Here is a 26,626-nt window from a genome sequence, read left to right on the forward strand (position 1 = left end):
ATGTGCACCTATCTAAAAATTGACAGCTCCAGTTTCATTTTCACTTCCTCCAATTCAAAGGTAAATTGCAAATTATTTTTTTTTACTTTGAATAAATTTTTTAAATTCATCATTGCACATTTAGATTCTGGACTTCTGCCTAATCTGGTCTAATTCAGCTTCCTTGCTACTTGAGACTGATTTTTAAACACTGGAGCAGCCATCTTTGTTAACCACATGCAACGATTGGCATGATTTTCATTTAGTAGATACACCATATGAAATCTTACAGTCCAAACAGATTTTGACTTTTCCAACTGATGGCAGTTATAAAAAGACAGGTTCTCAATATTCTTTTTCAACTCTTAAATTAACTACCACTGCATTATTCTTTGTAGCTGTCACTTACATTATTCCTTGTAGGTTTTGAAGAAAATGACAACAAAAAAATTCCCATTAGTTCTTAACCCATTCCTCCAGAAGACCAAGATGTCTCAATAGCATACATCAGCTGCAAACCACAGACCTGCCAACCATGACAAGTCCGTCTCAGTAAGGCAGCTGGGTTTTTTCTCTCTGTAAGTTTGACCAGTTTTCAGTAATGTGTATCAAAATAACAAACGGCTATCATAAAGCTAGAGAACGTAATTAAAAGTTTGGTATGCGGAATGTGCAGTGACGATAAACATTATGTTCAACTGAAAAGTTTATAAAGTACGCGTAGACTTTCTTTACCACTAGTACAGTGCACAAATTTTAGTTCCAAACCCCATGCAACTCAAAGGCTTGTTCCTGTTTCTCAACCAGACTTAATTCCTGGAAATGTTTTCCATTTCAAACGACGACGGGAAGTCATATTTCAGTCCTACTCAAATTGCCAGGTGATGTCCAATAAACATAATTGTGTCCCCTTCCTGCTTTTATTCACAAGAATCTGAATATTATTATTTTTCCCCCGCATTGATTATTAACACTTTTCAAGAGGTGAAAAGCAGATATAAAAATCAGTCATTCTATGAATACTCGAAAATTACAAGGAATAAATTTAGAAGAATGAGGACAGGAACATTATAATCATTAAATGCCCCATATCAGTTTGTAAATATGTAAGTACATGTGAGGCATGTCAGACTTTTCAAGGAATTTACTCTTAACAAATGCTGTTCAAGATTTTTTTGTTCAGTCAGTGCCCTAACCAAAATCAGCAGGCTTATTTCATAACATCCTTGGTTTCAGCCATCCAAAAACTTTAGTGAAGCAATATGGTTGTAAATTAAATTAGTGTGCAAAAGTTTTAAAAGGTACTCTTCAGCAAGTGACTTTTTTTATGCTATTGTGTTAGCTTTTATTCACGATTATGTAATTCATTTGTACTGAGTGACTGATCTTCATCTACAACCGATGGCCTACAGGTCTGATGTCACACAAGATAACATGTTTACCAAGATTATTAGAACTTTTGAACCTCATCCTGGTTCTCAAATTGTGTCCTAGGTTTTTATATTAAGGTTGATCATATTGGTATTACACATTCCTACCATAACTTCTGTAGTAGAATTTACATTTCAATTTTAATGATTAATTTGTTTGAATTATTTCTTGGAATGTCAACTGACATATCAGCACAGAATATTGGAATTTATTCTGACCACCACTGGAATTCAGTTGGTACTTTTGGACGTCTGATAAAACTTTTAAGATTATTTGGAATTCAATTCAAATGCTGTCAAGTTCTTTTTAAAATGTTCACTTTGTATTCAATGTTATTACTTGCTTTAATTTTACAAAAGTTCTTGGGTTTCTTTTTTGGGTGTGTGTGTGTGTGTGTGTGCTCTTTTTGTTACTTTGTAAATAAACAAAAGACCTTCACACAAGCTCTTCTGGTCTATGTCAAGTACAGCTAACCAGTCCTAACACTACCCTCTTAATGCTGAGCGCCAAGCGAGGAAGCTGTTAGTACCATTTTTGTAAGTCTTTGGTATGACCTGGCTGGGGATCAAACCCATGACCTCCCGCATCCGAGGCAGATGCTCTAACCACTAGGTCACCAGAGCAGCAATTTAATTTGTAGCAAACGCAATGAAACACAAATTCATTTTATAATTCTTTTCTTAGTGCGTAATTATAAACATAATCTCTATTCACACAACCGTGCTGGAGCTAGATATTAACCATTAATTCCAGGCAAGCCTGAGTGGTCGGCGGCCAGGTCTAGCAGTCCATCTTCCTGCAATTGTACTATGTCCTCATCAAAAGAATTTGGAAAGATTTCTGACATCAGGCTTGTCATCACCATCTCATCTGCTGTATTAAGCTCCTGAAAGGAAAACGACATTGAACAAGAATAATTTGCATATATGTTTCACCAAGTTAAGAGAACAAAATGTCCTTCAATGTTGAAAATGTATGTGGTCTTGGGATTCAAAGCAGTCAGAAATGAATATGAATCCAGAATCAATTCAAACCCCTCCAGGTGAACCTTTTATAAATCCAATCCTTACTGTGAGTCCTTCAATGAGGCTTTGTAGGCCATAAAAGAATGTTGTTGTTCTTGAATATTTGGAAATTAATTTTCAATCTGCAGTTACAAAAAAAACATTTCCTCTTTGAACTGCCTGGTGTTAAAACCATCTCTGATACTCTTGAGAACTAACAAGAGTTTTAACAAAGATGCCATGGTGGACACATCTGAAGCAGTTTCCCTTGGAGCTCAAATGACACGTCTTTTTGGTCAAAAACCAATATCAATATGACCATCAATTCAGGAGTAAGTGTAACAAGATCAACACCAATTTCATTTAGGATATCATAAAAGTCTCTTGGTGACACATCATGATGATATAACCATCAATCAAAGGGCAAATAGAGACAAGATCATCAACATTTTCATTTAAGACCAACCAGACGATGTGAGTAATCTTCTGGTGAAAACTCTTACTCTGCACCTGTTTAAGAGGAGTAGCAAGATGACCATTGTGGCAGACATATTGGATGATACACCAGCTCCATTTCCGTTCAGGACCAACTTAGACATCACTAGGCAAACCCAATTTTGATAAAACATCCACACCATGGCAGCCATATTAGAGTCACTATACATCAACATTTTAGTGAAAACCCAATGCAAATAGGAGCATCCATCCAGGAGACTGTGTTACCATCAATACTCACAAGTTGACACAAACTACAAACGACAAAGATCCTGATCTGCCATAGCATAATGTGGGTGTAGATCTGGGAACATGGAGTTTGTTTTACCAGCTACTCACAAAATGCACACCCAGATCTGCCTGCGCAATATTCAATGGCATATCTGGGTCTGTGCAGTCTGCTTCAACTTACAGGTGACAACCTCAGGTCGATATAACTTCCATTCAGAAGTAGGAATTACCAAATTTGAAAGACAGATGCTGTTGGAGTTGTACTGGTTGTCTCTGGCAAATTTGTATTTGGAATCAAATGAAATCACAAACAGTCTTCTGGTGTAAATTTCAAGTCTATGACTATACATTCAATATTAATAACTACTGCAATTGCAAAAATCAAAAGCATTTTCGCTTTGGACCAAAAAGACAGTCATTTAGTCTAAACCCCATGCTGATATGACCATTATTTCAGGGGGAATAGCAACAAAAAGATTTCCCAGATGGCTGCTGATGAAAACAAAAATAATGTATTAATAAACTTTCTATGGTCCAAAACTTTAAATAACCTTACATATTTACTTTAACGGCTCATGATCAATTACCACCAACAAACACTTGCCCTGGTGGCCCAATATCAATTAACAATTCCAAACAATACTCTATATATTTACCACCACCAAAACCTGCCCATTATCAATCACCACCACCAAAAACTTCTTATAAAGGAACTTGATACGACCAGGTATTTCATTTTTTTTTCTGCATTGCTAGTTAAAGGATACATGTACGTCCATAGCAGAAAAATTATATGGTCAGCTAGTTGTCTCCTTCAAATGATGCATCATGTAATTTAGTTTAAACTCATCATAATCATTTACTTGAGAACTAAATGTATAGTAAAGGGTTTCTGCAATTTTAAAACTGTTACTTACCAAAGGTCCAAATGATCCAAGCCCCAGGTAATCCACCTGGGTTCCAAACAAACCCTCCATCTCCTCCATCCTTTAAAGACAATAATGAAAATATTAACTCAACATGTGCAATGTCAAACAAAGGGTCACCCATTCTGATCACTAGTACCAAAAATGCTGATGACACCTTGACAGGAAATTACAGCAATAAACCTCGTGTCAACATCCATCCACAAATCAGTGTAGATCTGTCAAAATGAAAGTGCTAATGAGAAAGACCTCAAATATCTTGTTTACACCTACTTAAGCATAATGGGACAGTATGACATGAAATAAACAGATCGAGACATCACAGGTAACAAGTTGTGGTTATCAGGGCCTTATGTTGTGTACAATTGTTAGTGTTCTCCATTTACACGTACCCTCGGTTTTTATGATTGTTATTTAATGTGGTCCATTTTTGATCTGGGAAACTCCAACATGTTTATTTTTATGTTCTACACCAATTTTGAGCCAGAACACCAGTCTAATAATTCTCAATTAACTTCTGTCATTTCACACAGAATGTGCATCGTCCCTAACAAATTACTGAAGGTACAAGTGAATAACATTTTCTAGACTACTGTTTACACATTATCAACAAATATAACATCTATGTAAAGTCAGTATCAATTGAAAAGAGCTACATCATACTTGGCTGGGCATAACTGAATCATGGTTAGATTGTTTTCAGATGATCTTCGCATGTTTATGACTGAGGAAGAGGGAATCAGTTATTTCTCAATTGGATTAACTTGTGATCCACTACAGACATTTGTTTGATAACCCATCAAATTACAATCAGAATGATAGAAATTATGGCAGCTCAAAACAAGCAGTGCTTTATTGGCAATCAATTCAGTTGGTGAAGTGTTAAAAAATTTGACTTTTCAAATTATTAAATCATCCAGTAAGAATTACCAGACATCATGCCACGTCATTTATTTCATGCTTTTGAATTACTCAAGTTATTGTCATTCTGTTAACCCCCTCTCAGACAGGAGTCTGGTTGTTAATTTTTTTAAAAACAAATAAAATGATAATATGGGGGTAATAGGGTCCTACAACAGCAGTCACAAGGTGTGGTGTTCCTAATCATAGGTCGAGTGACCTAAAGGTCCTGGCCATAAAATGCATCTTAGATTCTGACCACATACAAAACTGTTTATGGTGGTCATTATTATCACACTGTGAAACAAATACTTATCTTCATTTCAAAAGCATCACTTCAAGAAAAAAAACACACACCAAGCTTAACCAACATTAAACAAATCATCAAGAATTTCAGTGTTACTTTAACATTGACTTGCTCACCAATAATATCAGTGACAAAGTTGCAACAACTCTGCCCATTAATGAGTTCGTTTTTGTACCAGGTTCCATTCTATTTAAAGTGCCAAAAGTAGGCAGGTGATGTTGGTGCGTCTCCTCGAAGGTAATTTGCAGTTTCACTGCCATTTCATTGCTCATAAATGTCATAGTAATGCCTGCATCATTATGCCACGTGCCTTTAAAAAACCACATGGAGGAAAAAGACCGTGTGTAGATAAGTTAAAAATTTCCATCTTACTAAAAAGCAGGTGTAAAGTAAAAGTTGCCAAGTAAATCACCCAGAACCCAACTGATAAAGTATGGTTAATTATAATATACTATTGTTTTCATAGCAAATCTGTATAACTAAAATGCGCTTCAATAATATACATTTATTCGCATAAATTTGTTTCTTTCACCACTGGACACCACCTATTTATACTGCTAGTATTTTGGTTAAAGATTTCTTGTTCTTCCCTTTCTGTAACCACTTTTTTTCCCCTCAATTTTCAGACTTGTTCTTTTTCAGTCTCAAAATTTGTTATTCCTTTCAAGCCCCTCTTGGTACTGTCGACATGCAATTCGCGTCTTATGACACGTGGTTATATTATCATCCAACGTAAAAATTCTACGCAAGAATTGTCTTGATCATAAAAAACTGCTTTCTCTGCGAACAATAAAGTATAATTAATACATACCACCAAGCCTACATTTCGTGCTTCTAAGATTCAAGCATTCTGTATAAATCTTGTGAATGCCGCTCGAATTTCTTATACTCGCGCTTGTAACAACTCAAATCATTCTGACCAAGATCGCAAAATGCCAATTCTCTGGCATTTAATGTTCTTACAAATTGACCAACTACGCTCCCATCGACTATGCGTTCAAGCTATTCTCGTTTCCACACATTTATCAAACCTTTATCCAAACCTTTCGTGTTCGCATTTCCATCCATAAATCGAGACGCCATTTTATTTAAGTATGCACGCTTCTTTCCATTTCCGTCTGTTTCCGTCACGCGAACATTCATTGGATGATTAGAAACTTTAGGCCAATCAGAATGCTCTTTAGAACGACCACCTATTCTATAATATACGAAACTAATACTAATACTGATGTCATACATTCAGATCGCAATGAAATAAATAGTACCTCGATCTGACGGCCTAATTAATAAGCGTACTATGAATACAGAATAACATTGGGGATGCGGCTCTCCTTCTTTCCCCCAGAAGTAATAATAACAAGCACGCTGTGCGTGCATAAAACAGTCGCAGATGTCCGACAGGACGAAAGCGACTTTAATCCAACTAAGTAAGTACTGATGGCAAGGATCGTTGTGGAATGGGATCCGAGACGACATATAACAAAAAAAGACAAAAACATTCATTGCTTTCAGTCTCGAAAATACGGTCTCACTTTCTTCTTAATTGTTCTTTACAAACCACGACATACGCGCTTCTCTTTGGCAAACACATGGCAGTAAGTTTTAAACTTTAGTTTGTCTTTGTGTTGCAAAACTTCAAGATCAATATGTAAATCTTAATTTGTTTAGCAAGAATAAAATCAATGAAAAGCAGGTTTAATTTTGTTATTTTAGACTTTAATTCGTTTTTGCACTATTAAAAAATCAGTTTGAAACCGCAAGTGAACCTGTCTAGATGTAATAATGGCAGAAATTGCAGTGTCTAGGAAATACCTCTTCATTACATTGCTTTTGTAAATAATTGGGCAAATAAATCAAGGAAACAAGATGTTACATAGAAAGCAGTCTAAATAAAATGTGACATGCACTTTAAGGTCCAAGTTGTTTTCCAACATCACTTATTTTCATGTAAATATGGAAAAAGTAGTGAAGCAAAAATATGCAACCAGCGACATTAATACAAGCAGACAACTATTAAATAAATACATTTGCAATCCTTTTTTATTGATTAGTGTTTATGTGAGGAAAATCCCTCTTTTTAAAATAGATACATGCCCTGTGTGGCACCATATTTCTTCTGTACTGGTTTAGTTGCAAATGGGGAGGGGAGAGTCTAGTTCTCTCACATATTAACTTTAATGATTTAATTTGTCATCTATGAATAGTTTATCAGAAAAAAACTTAAAGTGAACAGTAAAGTTTGAAGACATTTGTACATTTGTGCTCTCATGCACATGTTATATTGGTGTTTTGCGACTGCAATTTTGAGTGAATTTTTTTATAAAGTTAAAAAATATGGTCTTGTTTAAGCAGTAGTTGGGAGGGTTGGGCGTGGGGCTAGCAACCCAACCCTGTAAAACCCAAACTTGCTACAAAAACGCCAACAGGAGAGAGATTTGCAGACCTTTGTGCACTGAACAAAATGGTCATTGGGGGTACCATCTTCCCCTACAAGAGAATCCACAAGAACACATGGACATCACCAGACCATGTGACAGAAAATCAGATTGACCACATCTGCATAGCCAAGAAGTTCAGAAGATCCATGCAAGATGTGAGGGTGAAGAGGGGAGCAGATGTGGCATCTGACCACCACTTAGTTGTCGCAAGGCTGAAACTTAAGCTGAAGAAGAACTGGATAGTCACCAAAGAGAAGAAAACAAAGTATAACATCAGCCTGTTGAAAGATGCAAAAACTAAAGAAGAATACAGACTGACGCTTAACAACAAGTACCAAGTGCTACAAGAGCTTTTTGAAGATGAGGAAGACAATGCAAGCAACAGATGGCATAAAGTTAAAGAGGCAATAAAATCATGCCAAGAAGTGCTAGGCCCCATGAAGCACCAACAGAAAGAATGGATTTCAGCTGAAACATATGCGTAAAATCCAGAAGCGTAAACAGAAAAAAGCAGCAGTAAATAGCAGCAGGACAAGAACTACAAAAGTAAAGGTACAAAAAAAAGAGTACACTGATGCCCACAGAGAAGTGAAAAGAAGCATCAAGATAGACAAGAGAAACAATGTTGAAGGAATGGCAGCAGAGGCAGAAGAAGCGACAAGTGGAAACATGAAGCTGTACGACATCACCAAAAGCTGTCTGGCAAGTACAGCAAAACAGAGACCCATAAAGGACAAGCAGGGAAAGACCATAGCAAGTACAGAACACCAAATTAAGAGATGGACAGAACATTTTGAAGAACTGTTGAACAGGCCAGCCCCATTAAATCCTCCAGAAATCCACCCAGCCAATGCAGATCTCCCCATAAGCTGTGACAATCCTACCAGAGATGAGAAAGCCATCACCCAGCCGAAGAACGGCAAGGCAGCTGGACCTGATGGCACCACAGCAGAAGCCCTCAGAGCAGACTTAGATGCTTTAGTGGAAATGCTATACCACTTCTTTGAGAAGATCTGGGAGGAAGAAGAAATACCGACTGACCAGAAGGAGGGACACCTCATCAAGATCCCAAAAAAAGGCGATCTCAACAAATGCTCCAACTACAGAGGAATTACACTTTTATCAGTACCAAGGAAAGTCTTCAGCTGGGTCCTCTTAGAGAGGATGAAGGAGGCCATTGACCCAGTTATGAGATGAGCAAGCAGGCTTCCGGCAGAACAGATCGTGTACGGACCAAATAGCTACTCTTCGCACCATAGTTGAGCAATCGTTGGAGTGGAATTCTTCACTCTACATCAACTTTGTCGATTATGAGAAGGCATTCGACAGCGTGGACCGAGAGACGCTCTGGAAATTTCTTCACCACTATGGCATCCCAACAAAGCTGGTGAACATGATCAAGAACACTTACAACGGAACGTCCTGCAGAGTCATTCATGCAGGACAGCACAGACAGCTTCCTAGTGCAGACTGGCATGAGGCAAGGCTGCTTGCTGTTGCCATTTCTCTTCCTTCTCGCCATTGATTGGATTATGAAGATGTCCACCAATGGGCGGAGAAATGGGATCCAGTGGACATTGTGGAGTCAACTTGAGGACCTGGATTTTGCCGATGACTTAGCACTCTTATCCCATAGTCAGCAGCAAATGCAGGACAAGACCGACATACTGGCAGACACATCAGCACAGATTGGTCTCAACATCTACAATGACAAGACCAAGATCCTCAAGATCAATTATGCCAGTAACAACCCAGTCATGCTGCAGGTAAGTCCCCTGGAAGAGGCGGAGTCCTTCACGTACCTGGGCATTATTATCAACCAGCAGGCAGCAGGGTGGCACAGATGCAGATGTCAAGGCAAGGATTGGAAAGGCGAGAGCAGCTCTCATTCAGCTCAACAACATCTGGAGCTCCAATGAAATTTCCTTAACTACCAAGATCAGACTGTTCAATTCCAATGTGAAGTTAGTCCTACCGTATGGAGCAGAGACCTGGAGAACCACTAAGTCGACCGTAAAGAGAGTTTAGACCTTCATCAACAGCTGCCTCGGAAGAATTTTTCAGATCCGCTGGCCAGACACCATCAGCAACACCAACCTGTGGCAGAGAACCTCCCAGCTTCCAGTTGAGGACGAGATCAAGTAGAGAAGGTTCGGTTGGATAGGACACACCCTACGTAAGCGGCAAACCAACACTGCCAGACAGGCATTGAAATGGAACCCTCAAGGCAAGTGTAGAAGGGGACGACCAAGAAACACCTGACAATGCGACCTTGAGGCAGACATCACTAAGATGGGTCACACCTGGAGTCAGCTTGAAGGGATGGCACAGGAGAGAAGCCTCTGGCGATTTTTTGTGGGCGGCCTATACCCCAGCAGGGGTGGCGGGCAAAACTAAAGTAGTAGTTGACCATATTTAGCAATCTGCAATTCCAAAACTATAATCAAGGTATCTGCATATATTAAAATTAATTGTAATGCATAGAATCAAGATGGCTCAACATTTTAAAAATTATTTGTCTACATTTTTTATGAAGGTGGCAAAAAAGTTAAGGTCTGGCAAGTAAAAATATAAGAACCAATTTCCTTCTAGGCCCTAACACATTAGACAAGTACAGTAAGCAGAATTAGTAAACTCTTAATTATAATCATATTAAAGCATCAAATCAGCAAAATGTTAACTAGAAAATATATTCTACTGTTTTTGCTTTATGGTGGGTCACTCAGACCAAAAAGAAGTTCATGGGCAGTACATATTTATTACATCAATTATACTATAATTCTAGAACTTACTTTTTGTACAATTTGTTCAGATTTCTAGGTCACCAGAGTGGTTAAACAAGGCTAAGACAATGTTTGTTATTTATTACTTGAGACTTTTGTTATAACTGGTATTTTTTAAAAATATTGATTACATGAAATGGTATCTTAACAATTGTACAGTATTCATAAAGTTGAGAAATAATTTCACACTTGCAATGATGCCATTCATGTAGCATTTAACTCAGGCATCCAAGCTTGGGGGTGGGTGGGGCAAAACAATAATATGAAACTGCAAGCTTATAGACTTCATTAATTTTGCCAGTTTCAACGCTATTTATTATCTACATGGAAAAATATTTGGTCCCCTTTAGAAATTCAAAGAACTGGAACTAGTTCATTATGGGCGCATTGCAACAATCTCTGCTCTCTACAACTGATAAGCAGATCTTTAAACAAGAGTCCAGTTGAAAAAAAAAACAATTTTTTAAAAAAAGTCTGAACCAGACTGGCATTCGGGGACCTCAAATCTTTTCCAACGAAGACCTGGAATGAAGTAAATCCATCGCATTCAATGTCTCCACAATGTAAATGTGCACAATAAAGAGAAACCCCAAGGCTTTTGACGGAGTTTCAGTTCACTAGATTTATTCTTTAAAACTGATATATTAAAAGCATGTGGTGTCAATGTCACAATTAACCACATTTGTGGACACTTCCATCCTATTCACCTATTCCTTACAGGATTGGACATCCATTTTCTGTTAATTTGGACTATCATAATCTTTAAGTGTAACCAAGGATCACTACAGCAAGCACTTTTGCTAAAGGTGTGATCACATTCTACCGTCAGGAGTCACGAAGTATATTATTTTCACTGTACAAAATGAAATGTCAGTCGGTAAACAAACTGGCCACTTTTGACTATTTCATTTCTTCTATTATTTTACTAGTACATCCACCAAGCTGTGTTTAAAATGAGAAAACTGATGAAGAATTTTTCACTTGTTAGAATGTCTTTTAATTTAAAGTATAGATAAAACAAAGTAAATTTTAATATGAGCTAATGTATTTAAAGTCAAATTTGAAATTTTCAAATTCAAAAGAATTAACTACATCATCTAATACAGAACATGAATTTGTAGATAGTGTGTGGTGGGAGTAGGTGCCACAAGCAATTTTGAAATTCATGCTGACCCCTGACAAGGAAAAAGTGTAATCCAAGTGGACAAAGAGAGTAATCTGAGCAGAAAAAGAGTAATTAACATACATGATAAATATTCAACGAGCATATGTACAAAATGATTTATTTATCCCCAATTACTGCTTAAAGTTTTCATATACATGTATAACACTTTGAACTTTAAAAAGTAACAGACTTTCATATTGCATTTCAAAACACTTTGTACCAGCTGAGACTATGAACGTTTTGCACACCAGCAGAGCACAAAGTGCTGAGTCACATAGCCTGGGTCTGAATTCACTTTTATTTTTTGTAACAATACTGAACAATCTCTCAGTCAGCATTAGAATGGTAAAGAACCAGTATTCCTTTCATAACCTGAAAAGGAAGAGGTAATTTATATCTTAGTTATTGGGTGTTTAAGCTGGGAAATAAGATGGAGAAAAAAAAATCAACTCTGTCCGCATGAAGTACATTGTCAGGTAGAGCGTCAATTTGATACTTCAAGAGTTCTCCTTCTAATTTATCAGAAGCCTTTCCTGCAGCATGGTGCATCTTATGACAGAGACAACCTGATAGTACAAAGATGGAGATATTTTTCAAAAACAGAACGCAATTCCTTTATGAATTCCAGTCATCACTGATGCATCAGCTGAAAATCCCCTACAGTGGAATCTCCTGTTTAATTCTGGTAATGAAAGAAGAGCACTCAAACTTTGCTTTTTGTTGTCAAAGTCTCTTACACAGACTGGATACAACTTTGTGTCATAATCACTACCCCTGTCTGTTGCAATACTGAATGGCCCAATTTTCATGCAATTTTAAGTGAAGTATCCTCTCCTAAACACCTAAGAATATTAGATGATTTTGTTCATGCACATGCATATTTTCAGCAATTCTGAAATCAGGAAACATCCGTTTGAACAAAGGACCAGTGTAGTCTTCTACCACTAAGGGTAGTCCATTTTCTATTAAGAACTCAGTAGATCATGCCTCTGCATTTATAAAATTTATTTCTGATGCAAATAAGAAATTACCTTAGTACTGAGTTAGTAAAACATGATAATTCAAGGTTTCTTTGTTTTACCACCATGACCAATATTAAAATCCTTTCCACGCAGCCTGCAAGGGACATGAAGCTGCCCTATAATGGAACTTGAGTATTGTGTAATTCATGTTTTCAATTCTGAATCTGTTTTTCGTCTTTTTTTATCCATCTGGGAAATTATTTGAAAAATATTTTTGCTTTAACACACTCATCAATTAGAATAAATCTAACTTTACTTTTAGCGCCAAATACCTACAGACTGGTTCTGTATCAGATATAATTAGAACAAAGAATCTGCGAGCAAAGATTAAAAGTTAGAAAACCAGTCTGTTCTCTTCCAACTAAGGCAAGCCATACAGCTGCTATAAATAGAAACAGAGGGCAAAAGTTGAAAGTATAAACCAGCATGTTTCTTGGAAATAGGGCAACTGCTATAAACATAATACTGTTGGGAAAGTGCACGCAAGTCTTCGGACAAGTGTACTTATTATGTGGAAGTTACATAGAAGCCGTCTGTTCTAGAATATGGTCTGTGGGATTAGTGATATGTTAATAAAACTGAGAAAACAAATTATTTTTCTTGGGATGGGGAGATGCAGCAATGCTACCATAACAGAACAAGAAATAGCATATTGTGACAAGTACATGTATATGGTTCAGGTGGGGTGCTCCCACTACTTTATTTAAACTATTATAGAAGTCCCACCTAGGCTATATTTTGTTGGCAATTCCGACAGATGGTTAAATATACAAAAAAGGTGGAAATTCATTGAATAAAAATTCAATAATCGAATGACTCAAATTTCCAATTACACTCCTTCTGTTTGACCCTTTAATAAGCCTATTACATCACTTGATTAGCTGTGTGAGATTGATTTCCACCCGTTCTTGTATTTCTGCTCATTAGTTCTATCCCTTCTCTCTCCCATTTCTTCCAATTCCTTCTCCTCTCCCTCCTGTACCTTTCTAAGATGGAGTTCTTGACTTTCTCTAAGGCTCCTCCACTTTCTTCCCATGACTACTCTTCTGTCGACTTCGACTGTCTCGGTTATAGTCTCAATTCCATCTCCAACTCTTGAAGACTTGGGATCCCATGGAACCAGAAGTTTTCTGTCCCCTAAAAAGATTGCTTTTCAAAGCTTTGTCATTCCTTAGAAACTATCTCTACGTTCTGCCATCAGATTATGAGTGACTTCTTTCCCAGAGTAAACCATTATTAATCTGCAATACTTTCAGGCGAATACTTGATTATGAGTTCGAAAGGTATCATCTGGGTCTGAACTGTAATCACGCCCTCTATCTCAATTTTTGATGGGATATTGCTGTGGATTGATCCATCAAACACAGTGGACAATGTCACTCTTGATGTCTGGCAATGTGGGGGTGGATAAGAACATGCCTCATTCACTCCGTGGACTTCCTTTTGATCCTTGAAACAACTTTTAACATACAGGTACGACAAAGGCAAGCTTTTGTTAGTGATGCAATGGGTTGCCTTGGCGATCTCAAGTTTCTGTTCTCTTACTGGTCATGGTAACCTTGCGTAACTGTTCAACACTAACCCTGCAGCAATGTTTTGAGATCAAATACAAGGCCTTGGTAATATTCCCAAGACAGGTAGATTGTAAATAATACATCACTCAGGCTCAGCAATCCGACACCCATACAGGACACAATGACAATAAGCAAACATAACATGCTTGTCTTTTGAAGAAATAAATGTTGTTTCTTTTGTTTTTAAAATGGATTGAAATGCACACATCTGGGCTTTTTGTATTATAAAATGAAGGACAGCTGAGGAGTAAATTCAAAATCACGTGAATCATTTGGACCGTCAGTGTTTGGTGAAGTTTTGAAAAGTAAAAGAAATTAAGTTACAATACATACATAGATTCTTGTCATGCATATTTAATTTGTATTGTGTGATCAAGTTTTGTTCATAATTGAGAGTAGGAGCTTGGGCCTACCAGTCTCTTTTCTGCAAACTTGACGTAATTTTTGCTTTCTGACTAGTTTATATATCAAGGTTACTATTTGTAAGTTAATGTTACTCAGGTTCAAAACATTGCTTATCCCCACATGAATTACTGGTGTGCCTGATTTTTGTCATGTTCTTTAGTAAACTTTTATCAATAGACCTAATCTTTTTGACAACTTAAGTTATAGAAATGAACTTTTGCCCCTCATCCTGCTCATTTTTATTGGGTCTTAAGTTTTTATACAAAGGCTGCTTATATTAGAATTACTCCTTGGATTTACAAAGTGCTCTTCAACTTTACAAATAAATTCAATAGTTTGGGGTTAATGTGAATTCATTTAGAGACATTTTGGATTATATCACTGTGATACATCATGACTTAGCACATCAAAGCCAGTAGCTTCCTTATCAGTCTCAAGCCAAGTGATTTACCCATCAGACTATTTTAAAATCTTTTGATGATCAAATTTATGGATTACTTAAGCCTACACTGGTCTTCATACTTCAAGTTGCACCGTTTGTGATCTTCAAGGCACATGGGGCGATCATGCAAGCGTTTGGTTGACTACCATATCAATGAGCAATGAAATGTCTGTGAAACTGCAAATTACGAACCTTTTTCGTCAGGAAGGTAAATATTTTATATTAAAAAAAATATTACAAATCAATGAACATGGACTACCTATAAATTTTTTAAACATTGGCAATGACTAACCAACATGATAGCTAACTAATATCATTTAGATTATCTGCGTCTTTTGACACTAAAAAAGACAGAGTTCCCCTAACAAACCCACCACCACTGCCTACATTGGCAACTTGCACCTTAAGTCTAATGGAAGGACCTGTGGCACTATACAAGACTACTGGTATATCGCCATATTCAACGCTGTAAATCAATCTGAATATCACTGGAATCCATTCCAAGTCCATTATACTCTTAGTATTGTGAAAGAACTTATAAGACTATTTGGGATTTGATTCACAATACTACAAGTTCTATTTGAATTTTCGACGTATTCTAGGGAAAGTGGGAAAAAAAGATGGTGCGGAGATCAAGAATCACATAAACCTCATGTAATAACACAACACTGACATTTATTACTGTTGTTGCATACAAGACCTGACCATGGCTATTCAACTATGATGAAGTGAGCGTTAAAGGTAGATATATGAACTAAATTCACCCTTCCTTGCAAATGTAATGGCATACAGAAAAGAACAATTATGTCAACACATGCTAAGGTTGTATGCAATAGATTTTGCATGGCACTTACGACTGTAACCAAGCCTGCCAACCCAAATACCATCTCAGTAAGGCAGTTGATACTTTTTCTTAAGTTGGACCAATTGTCAGTAAAGTGTAACAAAATATCATCTACCGCTATTGTCAAGCTCAAAAACATGCATTTAAAAGTAAAGAAGTGTGATTTAATACCAATGCAGCAATGGTAAACATCACATTCAACTAAGAAGTTGTAAAGTTTACTTGAACCTTGATTACCTCCAGTACAATTTCACAAACTTCAGTTTCAAACCCTGCAGCGCTCTTTATATCTCTCTACTTCATGTAAGCCTTTTAAAAAAATCTTTCCTGCCTCATGAAATTCTAAAATCAACGCAATATCCATTCAACATATTTGTTGCCTTCTGCCTTTTCAACCAAGAATCTTAATATTTTCTTTTATTCAAACTTTGGAAGAGGTTTACATTATCTTTCTTTGTGACCTGTCAATGTTTTGAAAAAAAAGCATGATCATGCAGACATTTTACATCACACAGTATGTGCAGTTGAAGCATCCAAGGTACTCTGGTAAAGTTAGTCTAGTTCACTGACCTATACCACTGAACCTAATAAGAAACCTGGATCAGAGTTTTACAACAATTGTATTTCCATACTTTGTGCTTTTATCTAGCAAGTCTGTATTTTAAGCATCACTTCCATAAGGCTAAAAGCAAAACTGAACGAGTTGGCAGGTCTGCTGGGTCTACCGAGAATTTCAAAAAATCGAAACTGCTATGCCTCAGTTTACATCTAAAAAACCATGGGGTGGAGTAACTTTTGTTTTCTTGACAGAAGACAGCTAAGTTTTACATTTGTTAGTAACTTGGTCACCAATCTCATGACCTTTGCGCTCCAACTGTGACAATGACAATCTTCTAATTTGCAACCGCTCAGCAGAACAGCTGACTGAAAATTGTGATAAATTCTGAAACTAGTCTACCTTTTCAGAGATGGACATGGGAAAGCATGGAATGGGCAGTTAGAATGACAATGGCAATATTTTCTCTGGCTTTTGTAAGGAAAAAATCTTGGGTCATTAGCAGCACTCTTTGCACACAAATATTCACACTGGCCTAGAGATCACCACATGGGAAGATGCAGTTTTATCAATCTCATAAACGGCATATGGAGAACTCTGCAGGATTAAGGTTGATAAGACATGCTGATGTTGGCAGTGATCACAATTACATTATGACAAAGGTGGCACTTAAAACTGAAGAATATCATGACCGGAGAGGCGGTCAAAAACTGTCTCAATGCCTCTCCAAAAAAATCTAACACATTTCCATAAAACCAAAGTATCCAACAGCACAAGAAACCTTCTATGCAGTTTGAAGCACACATGGTTTAGTTTAGTTTTTATGTGTACACATTTATTTGGACTAAACATCATTGTTAAAGTCTTCACATTAATTTGCTGTATGTAATTAATACATCACCATCTTCAACAGATGCACATGTAATATCACGGGCTAAAACATAACCTAATTAACTGGTTAAGACAGATAAAATGAGCTTATTTTCATCAGAAAGAGCCGAGGTTACTGCCTGTATTAACAGGGTTATCTTGGATTGTAAAAAAAAAAGACAATCTTTTTATTTGAAAAAAAAAAACAGCAACAAAGATGATAGAGTAATAAGATCCATGTTGTCTTCATGACCCATTAAAAGTAGCTGGTAAACGTCATTGCATGTCCTGGCCATGCGGACAATTTTCATCTCTAATTAATGCCTGATTTGAACTAGCCACGAAGCCATCTTGGTCCTATCTAGTCCTACAATGCAAGACACAGCACATGTTTTTGGATTTGTGCTGTCTTACTATCCAAATAACAGTCTTGTATAGCGTGTTCCAATGTCTGTTGACATCGGAACAAGTAGTCAAAGTTTCAGGAATATCTCAAACATTTGGCAACCTATATATACACATATCCATTAATTTATGTGTAATTAATACACTTACTGTGCAGTCTTTATTATCCTGACAGAATGGAAATATGACACTAGCAAATGGACGCAATTTCATGTTCCTTTGACATGTATATGAAGTTGCTGCAGTGCGACGGTAGTCAAGGTATGCCGAAGTATGTTTTAAGTAGGTACATGGGGATGTTTCTTGAACGAAACAAAACGTTGCTTACAGTTCCAAAAGACATAATATATTTGTATTCATGCCGTTAATGAACAATATTTCAACTGAACCCGATTTCATCATTCCTAGCTTTAATCACTTTCCAGCCAAATGAAATGTAGGCCAACGAAACTTGAAAATAGGTCCATTTCTGTTGGGAGAATTTGAATTTATTAGAGAAATGAGACATCAGGGTAAGTAATGTCTGACAAAAACATCATAACTTTGTAGGAAAGCGTCGTTATTGGTTGCCATTTGTGTGTGATATTTCTGAAAATCTGACTTCGTCGACGTCAAATCACGCTACACAGCGCCGTTAGTTAGGCGGCAAGACCAATCACCTGCCCCAGAACAAAACTAACGGGCGATGTGTATTACGTTGTAGGACTTGGTCCTATCTAGATAACTTGCAAATACTGGTAGGCTAAAACGAAAGCAAGGAGGACAAACTCGGCACGTTTTCATTACATGGACCGGATATTACTGCCTTTATTAATATGGTTATCAAACATTTCTTAAAAGAAATATATAAATATATATATAAACATAGATGTTGCAACCTTTGTTTTTCTTAAACACAGAATAAGCATGAAAATATAGACTGTAAGCTTAGGTCCATGTAGTTTTGATTACCTAGTACCAAGCAGGTGCACGTGGTCATAGCATGACCACACCATGTGGACAATTATCTGCGCAAATTTCTACCCTATACAAATGAGGACTTGTGATCCTCTTGTTTCTGTTTCAATAAGTTATAAAACAGTGCATCAAACTATCGTGAAGACAAGCCAAAGTAACAACAAATTAAACAAGACAAATCAAAAAAGTATGACGAAATCCAACACCTCTTACCCTCACGAACCTGTCTAGTGGTGGTGTGTTTACGTCACATATCACGCGAGATTTCGCAAACTCTTGCGAGAGTGTCCGTAGCAACCAATCCCATTTAAAGACGCTTTGTACATGTGGAATATCCCGTCCTGTTTTTATGGCATCAAGTTTGTAAGCAGAAATATTAAGAATAACGAATTCAAATCAAAGGTAATCAAACAAGGTATGTGTATTATAAATAAAAAATTTCATGCGTGAAACTTTCGCTTAAATTATCGGCTAGTTGCATTACGTGTTAATACTTCCTTAAGTAAAATGTTAACATCGAATGTTCAATCAAGTTCGAATTAACAGTCATGACAGGAAATCTACTAATGATATAAAGCAATTTTTCTATGCATTTTTGTTCGCTCACAAATACATACTAACTATCCTATATGAATACCTTGAACAGTATTATTATCAGCAGACTTGAGATCGATTCCAACAATTGATTAGCAGCTATGCCAAATCAATACCACCATGTCGGCCAATTCTGCGCGTCGGTTAATTCTTCTCAACGAAAGTCACTTCTGTAAACACTGGATTACGTGTCATTTTGGGTCAAAAATCCATTTCTTATCAAGAAAGAGCGATCGTACTTTAATTAAGAAAAGTGATAGTCATAAAGTGTACAAAAAGATCCCACATTTCGACTCGAAATGCAAATGAAAATGTGATTTCCAAATGTCAACATGTAGACCCACTCCATGACCGTCCTGAACTTGTAACCCATAAAATCCTATTTATTATTTATCTTTTAGAAACATGCAAATCAATACAGTATATAAAAGATGGAAATGTATACCTTAAGAAGGTTCTGCATCTTAATCCAAGTTTCCAGTTTTCAAGAAGTTGTTCCACACGTACAAAATCGTCTGCTACCCAAAGTATCAACTTCCCGCATGAACGGGATTATACAACAATTCCCGTATAGTCTGTTTCTAAATTCTTTAGTAATTTTGCCCCATAAACAAGACATTTTAACACATTACATCCTATTCATTGTTGTTTCTCTTCCACATAATAGCTTATTTTTTTATAAAATGTTGAACTTTACTAAATAAAATTACAAGATTGGTTTAGTTTGCTTAATATCTCTTGCCATTTATTGGCATTGTTACATTAAATTTTGTAAACCTAGCTATAAACCTGACCTAATTACTTGACTGAACTGCTGACAGAAACATTCCAAAGTAATGTATTTCATTTCTGTAGCCCGATGGATAAACATTACATCTTTTCAAAGCTGTGCACAGAATAGGCCGACATATAAACACGGGGGTAGTATCCCGTGTGTCCAAAATTAACATTATTTAGAACAGAATATTTTGGTGACAATTGCATCTCTTCAAATGGTAAGCATTGCAGTATTTTATTTTCGTCAATTGGTCGAATTCGGTATGCGTTTTGCTTCAATATTGGAGGCAGAAACTTTAGGTGTGCAGAAATGCCAGACAGCATTGTATATTATAATTGTTCACTCTATCATGTTCTCAAAATATGACATTCTGGATTCAATACTGGAACATCTTCCTTCATATTTTCAATTGTTTTTCTTAAAATTATTATGGACCAGTCTGGAAACATATAGTTTTGATTTCTTCACAATCAAAATGAGATGCCAGAAAAGTAATTTTTGGGTGGTGGTGGTGAGGTCTGGTTAAACATCTTTACTGCTGATAGCAAATTGAAAATCAGTTTTTATTTTTGCTCACATCTATTTAATACTGAACTTTTCTGGTTGTGTTTGTTTATTGCCAGACTGATTAAGATTTTTATTCTTAGGCAAATGGTAGACTAACTGGATTAACTAAGATGGCACAGACCAGCAATCCTCCTACTTTGTCAGTGGATATGACAAGATATAACACTGTCCCTCGTCGGTATGATGATACACGGCCAGTCATTATTCAAGGATTTGCTCACAAGAAAATACTTGGTAAAACTTACTCTCATAACCTAAATTTGCGATTTCTTCAACATCAATTTAATATAACAATAATATCTATTTGCAGACATATGGTTTTATTACCAAATTTTTAACTTGATGACAAAACTTAGATAGTACATATAATTAACTTAAAAAGTTTGCATTATGTCTTTAATATGCTGCTGTATATGTAGTTGTTTATCTTCATCAGTAGTAGTTTTTCTACTTTTACTTTTATTGCCAATACTAGTAATTGTTGATGTTTTTGTTGTTATTTATTTATTATTATTAGTATTATTATTATTATTATTATTAGGAATCGGCCATGAACTTCACCAGAGGTCAATGGAAAAAGCTGAGGAAGAGAAGCTGCAGGCCATAAGTGAGGCTGAGAGGGCTGTATGGGAACAAGCAGAGCAAATTAAAGTGGAAGCATTAGAAAAAGCAAAAGCTGAGGCTGCAAAAGAACATGAAAAAGAAATTAAAAAGTTGAAAAGAGCATATGAAAAAAAACTAAAGGTGAAATAAAGAAAACATTTTCTAAATGTAGAATGATTAACTTACACTATATTCTAAGGATGTACCAGAAAGAAACACTGTACAACACACAAATTGTAAACTTAATTAAGTATGCATTAAATATTATATGTGATCATACTCTATGTTAACAGAGTTCATATTTCAGTCATTGCTGATTACTCCTTGTTCGGGCTACATAACAGCAGTTTGATGTAAAGAGAGATCAGCATGAACCATGTTGCAATGTATTTCTGATTTCTTCCCCTGTATCCTTTTATTTATTTGGATGTTACTGTTGACTTAATTTATGTGTTGTATTCATGCTCATTTTTGTAAATACCAAAACCATAGGGAACATACATCAATAGGAATACATTTATCACATTGGAGACTAACAGCACTGATGTCATTAAATACTTTCATAATAAGAATAATTTTGCTATTCAATTCAGTAATGATTAGGGGACACTAGAGCAGAGATCTCAAACACATGCGACCCGCCAAGTTGTATCCTGTGGCCCGCAAAATGATTGGCGTCACAAGGTGTCATAAGAGAAAACAAATGTGGTGCATCCCTTGGGTCATTGAAAATGCCCTCATACGGCCCTGATGGTGGTTTGACTTTGAGACCCCTGTACTAGAGTATCATAAATTTACTGTAGATCAGGGAGTAGGGGGATTCAATGCACTTAATAGATCTGACTGAAGAAATAAATAAAAAAATTGTCTGACAGTGGAGCAAAGGCAGGTGCATACTTTTGCCACGACTATGTTATTGCTGTACAGTATTATCTATAATTTTTCATACCCTTTAACTTTGTGTTCATCTTAATTGATACAAATCATATTTATTTTTGTCATCTAATATTTGTACAGAGACATTTTTAATGTGAAAATTATGCATACCTAGGAAAACTACTACTGATATTTTACTTGTAATTATTTACACAACTGAATAAGGTTGTATGAACAAAATACAGATAATACAGTAATCATTTTTGTCACAGGTTTTCTTCATTTATATTCCTTAGTTTAGTTTAAGCATAGTTTACTGCCAGAAGTGAATATAAATATAATTAGTAAATGAACTGGAAGTAACTTCTTGTTACCTGACTGTTTCTCTCTAGTATATGTATTATTATTGGCAAAATTTACTAGAATGTGTTACAAAGGCATTTAAAAGAAAGTAAGAAGGAGCAAGAGAAAGAACAGTTGCAAGTGAAGTAATTTAATGGTACTTGATGGATTATTCATCTCAAAGAGTACTTTTTTTGTGCCATGAAAAGGAGGCCTTAGTAATCTACTGTGTGGGTTAAAACTTGAGGTAGGGTTTGAGTTAAGAAATAATGCCTTGGAAAGAGGTCTCTGTTTCAATAAATACCTTTTTTAATATTGAATTTGACTATGTACCAGACTGCAACATTGAAAACAAATTTTTATATTTTGAAAAACCTGGAGGTATATCTGTCTAATTTATTATTTTGATCTTAAAATAACAACATTCAGCTTGTGCACATTGATTGCACTCTGTGGACTTAATCTTCAAGCATTTGAGTGCCTTGTTCAGCCATGGTCTGTCTACTCCAGAAGAGGTATCTACTATCCAATACAAGTTGATTTAATGTTAGAATTGGCAATTTTGTCTGTTGCAGGAGGAGGCATTGCAAGTTGAGATGCAGATGCAGAAGCTGGCAGCAGAGCAGGTGAAAGAAGAAAGAGAACAGGGTGAGAAGCATCTAAAGGAGGTTGTTCATAAAACTGAACTCCGTTGTGAGGAGGAACAAAAGAAGGCTATTGCTCAAACACGATCTGATGAAAGACAGAAGGCTGCAGAAGAGGCTGCAAGAGTTGCAAAGTAATTATGTTTTTCATCAGTGAGGGGTCAGCATGGTTAGACTGTCTGTCTTTATGTTTGCATTGGTTTCTTCCAGAATTTTAAGGGTTGACTATGCATATATATATATATATATATATATATATATATATATATATATATATATATATATATATATATATATATATATATAGATATATAGATAGATAGATAAGTGTGTGTGTGTATGTGTGTGTACATACAAACATACTTAATCAAAATGAAATCTACAAGTTTATTGGAAGATGTCCTACAAAGAGCAACATAAGTATTTTACAATTATCTGCATGTTTTCCCACTCTGAACAAAAAGTTGACAATATCATTTTGAAAACAGGCTAAAACATTTTGAATTATTCTGGAGCTATCACAAACCATTATGCAGGATCCCTATATCTCTTTTACCTATGATGTTTGCTGGGCCTACACCAGTCTGAATGATGATCTGTGTTAGCTACATTTTGCAAACAGATGCATACCTAAGCCTTGAACTATATGATTCCTGCCATATCTGGGCAAATACAACACTGAGAAAAAAAAATATGATTACCACAGAACATCCTAGAGCTACTGTGATCTCTACCATTTCCAGTAATCACAACTCCATTAATAAACCTGTGAACATAGTCACAGAACAACAATATTTATAGTCCTCTAGATTAAAATTGTTTAGGTATCCATCTGGTATTTATACCAAACCGTCCTAGCTTAACTTCTCTCCTGATGTTTCTGCCTATGCAGCCAATGTTGGAAATAACTAAATAAAACCACTTATATACTCAGCTATTCAAATTTTTTTGACTTAATATACCCATATTTTGAGTGGTTGATGAGATACCATATTAAGGTGAAGAATAGTTGGCTCAGATCTATGTGTTCTGATTTCTGAATGGCTAACAGCAGTGAACAGTCTCAGTCCAAGTTCCACGATATCAGATGAAGACAGACTAAAATGAGTTATGAAACTTAACTACAACTAATACTCTCACCCAAAAATAATTGCACATCATTCCTTTTCAACCATGTTATTTGATATCGGCTGTTAAAAACAATTCAAAGTGTAATTAAGCTCAGATGTTGGCACTGGGTAGTTTTTCAAGTGGATGGAATAATAACCTAGGGGAAAACCCATTGTGATTTGATGTACTTACCCTTCCACATCTTGGAATTGTGTAAACTACAGACTGAAGTAGGGCATGGTAGTGCTTTTTTCCTGTACTAGAAATGATGAAGGCAACTGCACTCATTTTCAAGGACAGAAGGACATAAGTACAGAAGATCACAGTATCTAATATCTTTGTAATAAAGCATTGGCTGTGATACAAGACATAGGAAAACTGAAAAATTAGCTTTTTTTAAGAAAAAGATAACAGTCATGCACCAGTTCATATAATCACTATCAATTTTATATGATAAGCTTAGTTTTGAATGATAAAGTCCATCTCCTATTTGAAGAACATTTTAGGAAATGTTAATTGTTTAGGATGAATTATGCTTTAATAAAACCCACCCCCAATCTAGTTACATATGTTTGTCAGGTGGGAATCCTGAACATATGCAAAAAATGCTAAATAAATTGGAAATCTTTAGATCTGCACAGATGGCATACCATATATGCTCATATAAATGGCAGGTTTAAACTCAAATATTAGAACTTGTGAATGGCTAAAATGAATGGTATTAAAGTTAATCAAATTACATACTTTTCAATGAAAATTAAAGGCAGTGAATCCAAACATTTTGAGGTACATGTTTTAGGGTTATGAGACCACTGTTGGCAATTGAACTATCACATAAGCCAGAGGTTTACTGTATATTGTTTGCAGCTGAAAATCATATATACAAGTAATCATATACTGTAATTAGTTTGTCATCATGACCTTTACTTTAAATAAAATTTTGGCATTCATAATTTTCTTTATCAATACAAAGACTTATGAATTTGTTTCAGGATTGAAGGCAATTTTGTAAATAAAAAACTCCTTTACAAATGTTTCAACAAAGATAAATGTGGTAAAGGAAATGATTGTATATAAATGAAATTTTGGCAACTGATTTAATGTGCTGCATGTATGTAATTTACTTGGGACCAAATGTTCATGTTCTTAATGTGGTACATTGACTAGAAATGTCAACAGTATAAAAGGTGAATTTAATTTGAAACATGAATATATACACTGATTGATGCCATGAATAAGTAAATAATCTACTTGTGAATTTACTACTTTTCATTGGGTATCAATTGTTGTGAACTTGGTGGTTGTTCTAGGCCATGAATTTTTCCAATCAATGAATTTAAATATTTAGCAAAGAATGATTCTTCTATGGACCCTTTGTCCCATCCATTAATTTAAATATTTAGCAAAGAATGATTCTTTTATGGACCCTTGGTCCCATCCATGAATTTAAATATTCAATATAGAATGATTCTTCTATGGTCCCTTTGTCCCATCCATGAATTTTCAACAAAGAATGATTCTTCTATGGACCCTTTGTCCCATCCATTAATTTAAATATTTAACAAAGAATGATTCTTTTATGGACCCTTTCTCCCATCAATGAATTTTCAACAAAGAATGATTCTTCTATGGACCCTTTGTCCTATCCATGAATTTTCAACAAAGAATGATTCATTTATGGACCCTTTCTCCCATCCATGAATTTAAATATTCAACAAAGAATGATTCTTCTATGGACCCTTTAATTGTCCCATCCATGAATTTAAATATTCAACAAAGAATGATTCTTTTATGGACCCTTTCTCCGATCCATGAATTTTCAACAAAGAATGTTTCTTTTATGGACCCTTTGTCCCATCCATGATATTAAATATTAAAAAAGAACGATTCTTCTATGGACCCTTTAATTGTCCCATCCATGAATTTAAATATTCAACAAAGAATGAGTTTTCTATGGACCCTTTGTCCCATCCATAAATTTAAATATTCAACAAACAATGATTCTTCTATGACTCTTTGTCCCATCCATGAAATTAAGTACCTATAAAACTGTGATGTTTCACCTAAAAATGAACACTGGGACCCATAAAAATATATTAATTTAAATTATGTTCCTTTTTCTCTGATGATGTATGATTTTAATAATTAACTCATGATTTTCTGTCTCTTAAAATGTAAAGTACAGTATCCTTTCATAACCATGTTTGACAGTCTGGATCAGGTGGTGATCATTTGTAATATGTCTTCAATCCATGTTGTAGGGAAGGATTGTAAGTAATGACAGCTTTTTTATGTTATTAAAAACTACAGGTGGAAGGGAACTTTTTCCATTCTGAACAACAAATTTCATTAACAGCTGTTAGAGAAAGTGCAATGAT

The 26,626-nt window shown here is 35.7% G+C and overlaps 2 protein-coding genes across 9 annotated transcripts in view; one reads left to right on the plus strand and one right to left on the minus strand.

Moving 5' to 3' along the window:
* LOC149795475 (uncharacterized) overlaps nt 1-19,002 on the minus strand; it is a 48,238-nt gene extending 29,236 nt beyond the window's left edge. For 2 of the 4 annotated variants that reach the window (XR_016422334.1, XM_089965269.1), the window contains exons 1-3: nt 18,948-19,002; nt 4,058-4,127; nt 2,152-2,296 (exon numbers count right to left, since the gene is read on the minus strand). Coding sequence is in view for 3 of the 4 variants with exons in the window: in XM_089965269.1 (XP_089821395.1) it covers nt 2,152-2,296; nt 4,058-4,126 (214 nt within the window). In the remaining variant the exon portion in view is untranslated. Of the gene's footprint in view, nt 1-2,151; nt 2,297-4,057; nt 4,128-6,304; nt 6,368-18,947 lie in introns of those variants that run through there. The other 2 variants (XM_089965270.1, XM_089965271.1) reach the window with 2 other exon arrangements.
* The window catches only part of LOC149795476 (uncharacterized), a 35,178-nt gene continuing 15,100 nt past the window's right edge, over nt 6,549-26,626 (plus strand). Inside the window, exons 1-4 of one of the 5 annotated variants that reach the window (XM_089965274.1) lie at nt 6,549-6,700; nt 20,754-20,907; nt 21,215-21,417; nt 23,070-23,272. In XM_089965274.1, coding sequence (XP_089821400.1) covers nt 20,784-20,907; nt 21,215-21,417; nt 23,070-23,272 — 530 coding nt within the window. In that variant the 5' untranslated portion in view covers nt 6,549-6,700; nt 20,754-20,783. Of the gene's footprint in view, nt 6,701-19,029; nt 19,150-20,753; nt 20,908-21,214; nt 21,418-23,069; nt 23,273-26,626 lie in introns of those variants that run through there. The other 4 variants (XM_089965272.1, XM_089965273.1, XM_089965276.1 and 1 more) reach the window with 4 other exon arrangements.

Source organism: Sinohyriopsis cumingii, chromosome 7 (genome assembly GCF_028554795.1).
Source record: "Sinohyriopsis cumingii isolate HCF-2022 chromosome 7, ASM2855479v2, whole genome shotgun sequence".
NCBI classification, from domain to species: domain Eukaryota; kingdom Metazoa; phylum Mollusca; class Bivalvia; order Unionida; family Unionidae; genus Sinohyriopsis; species Sinohyriopsis cumingii.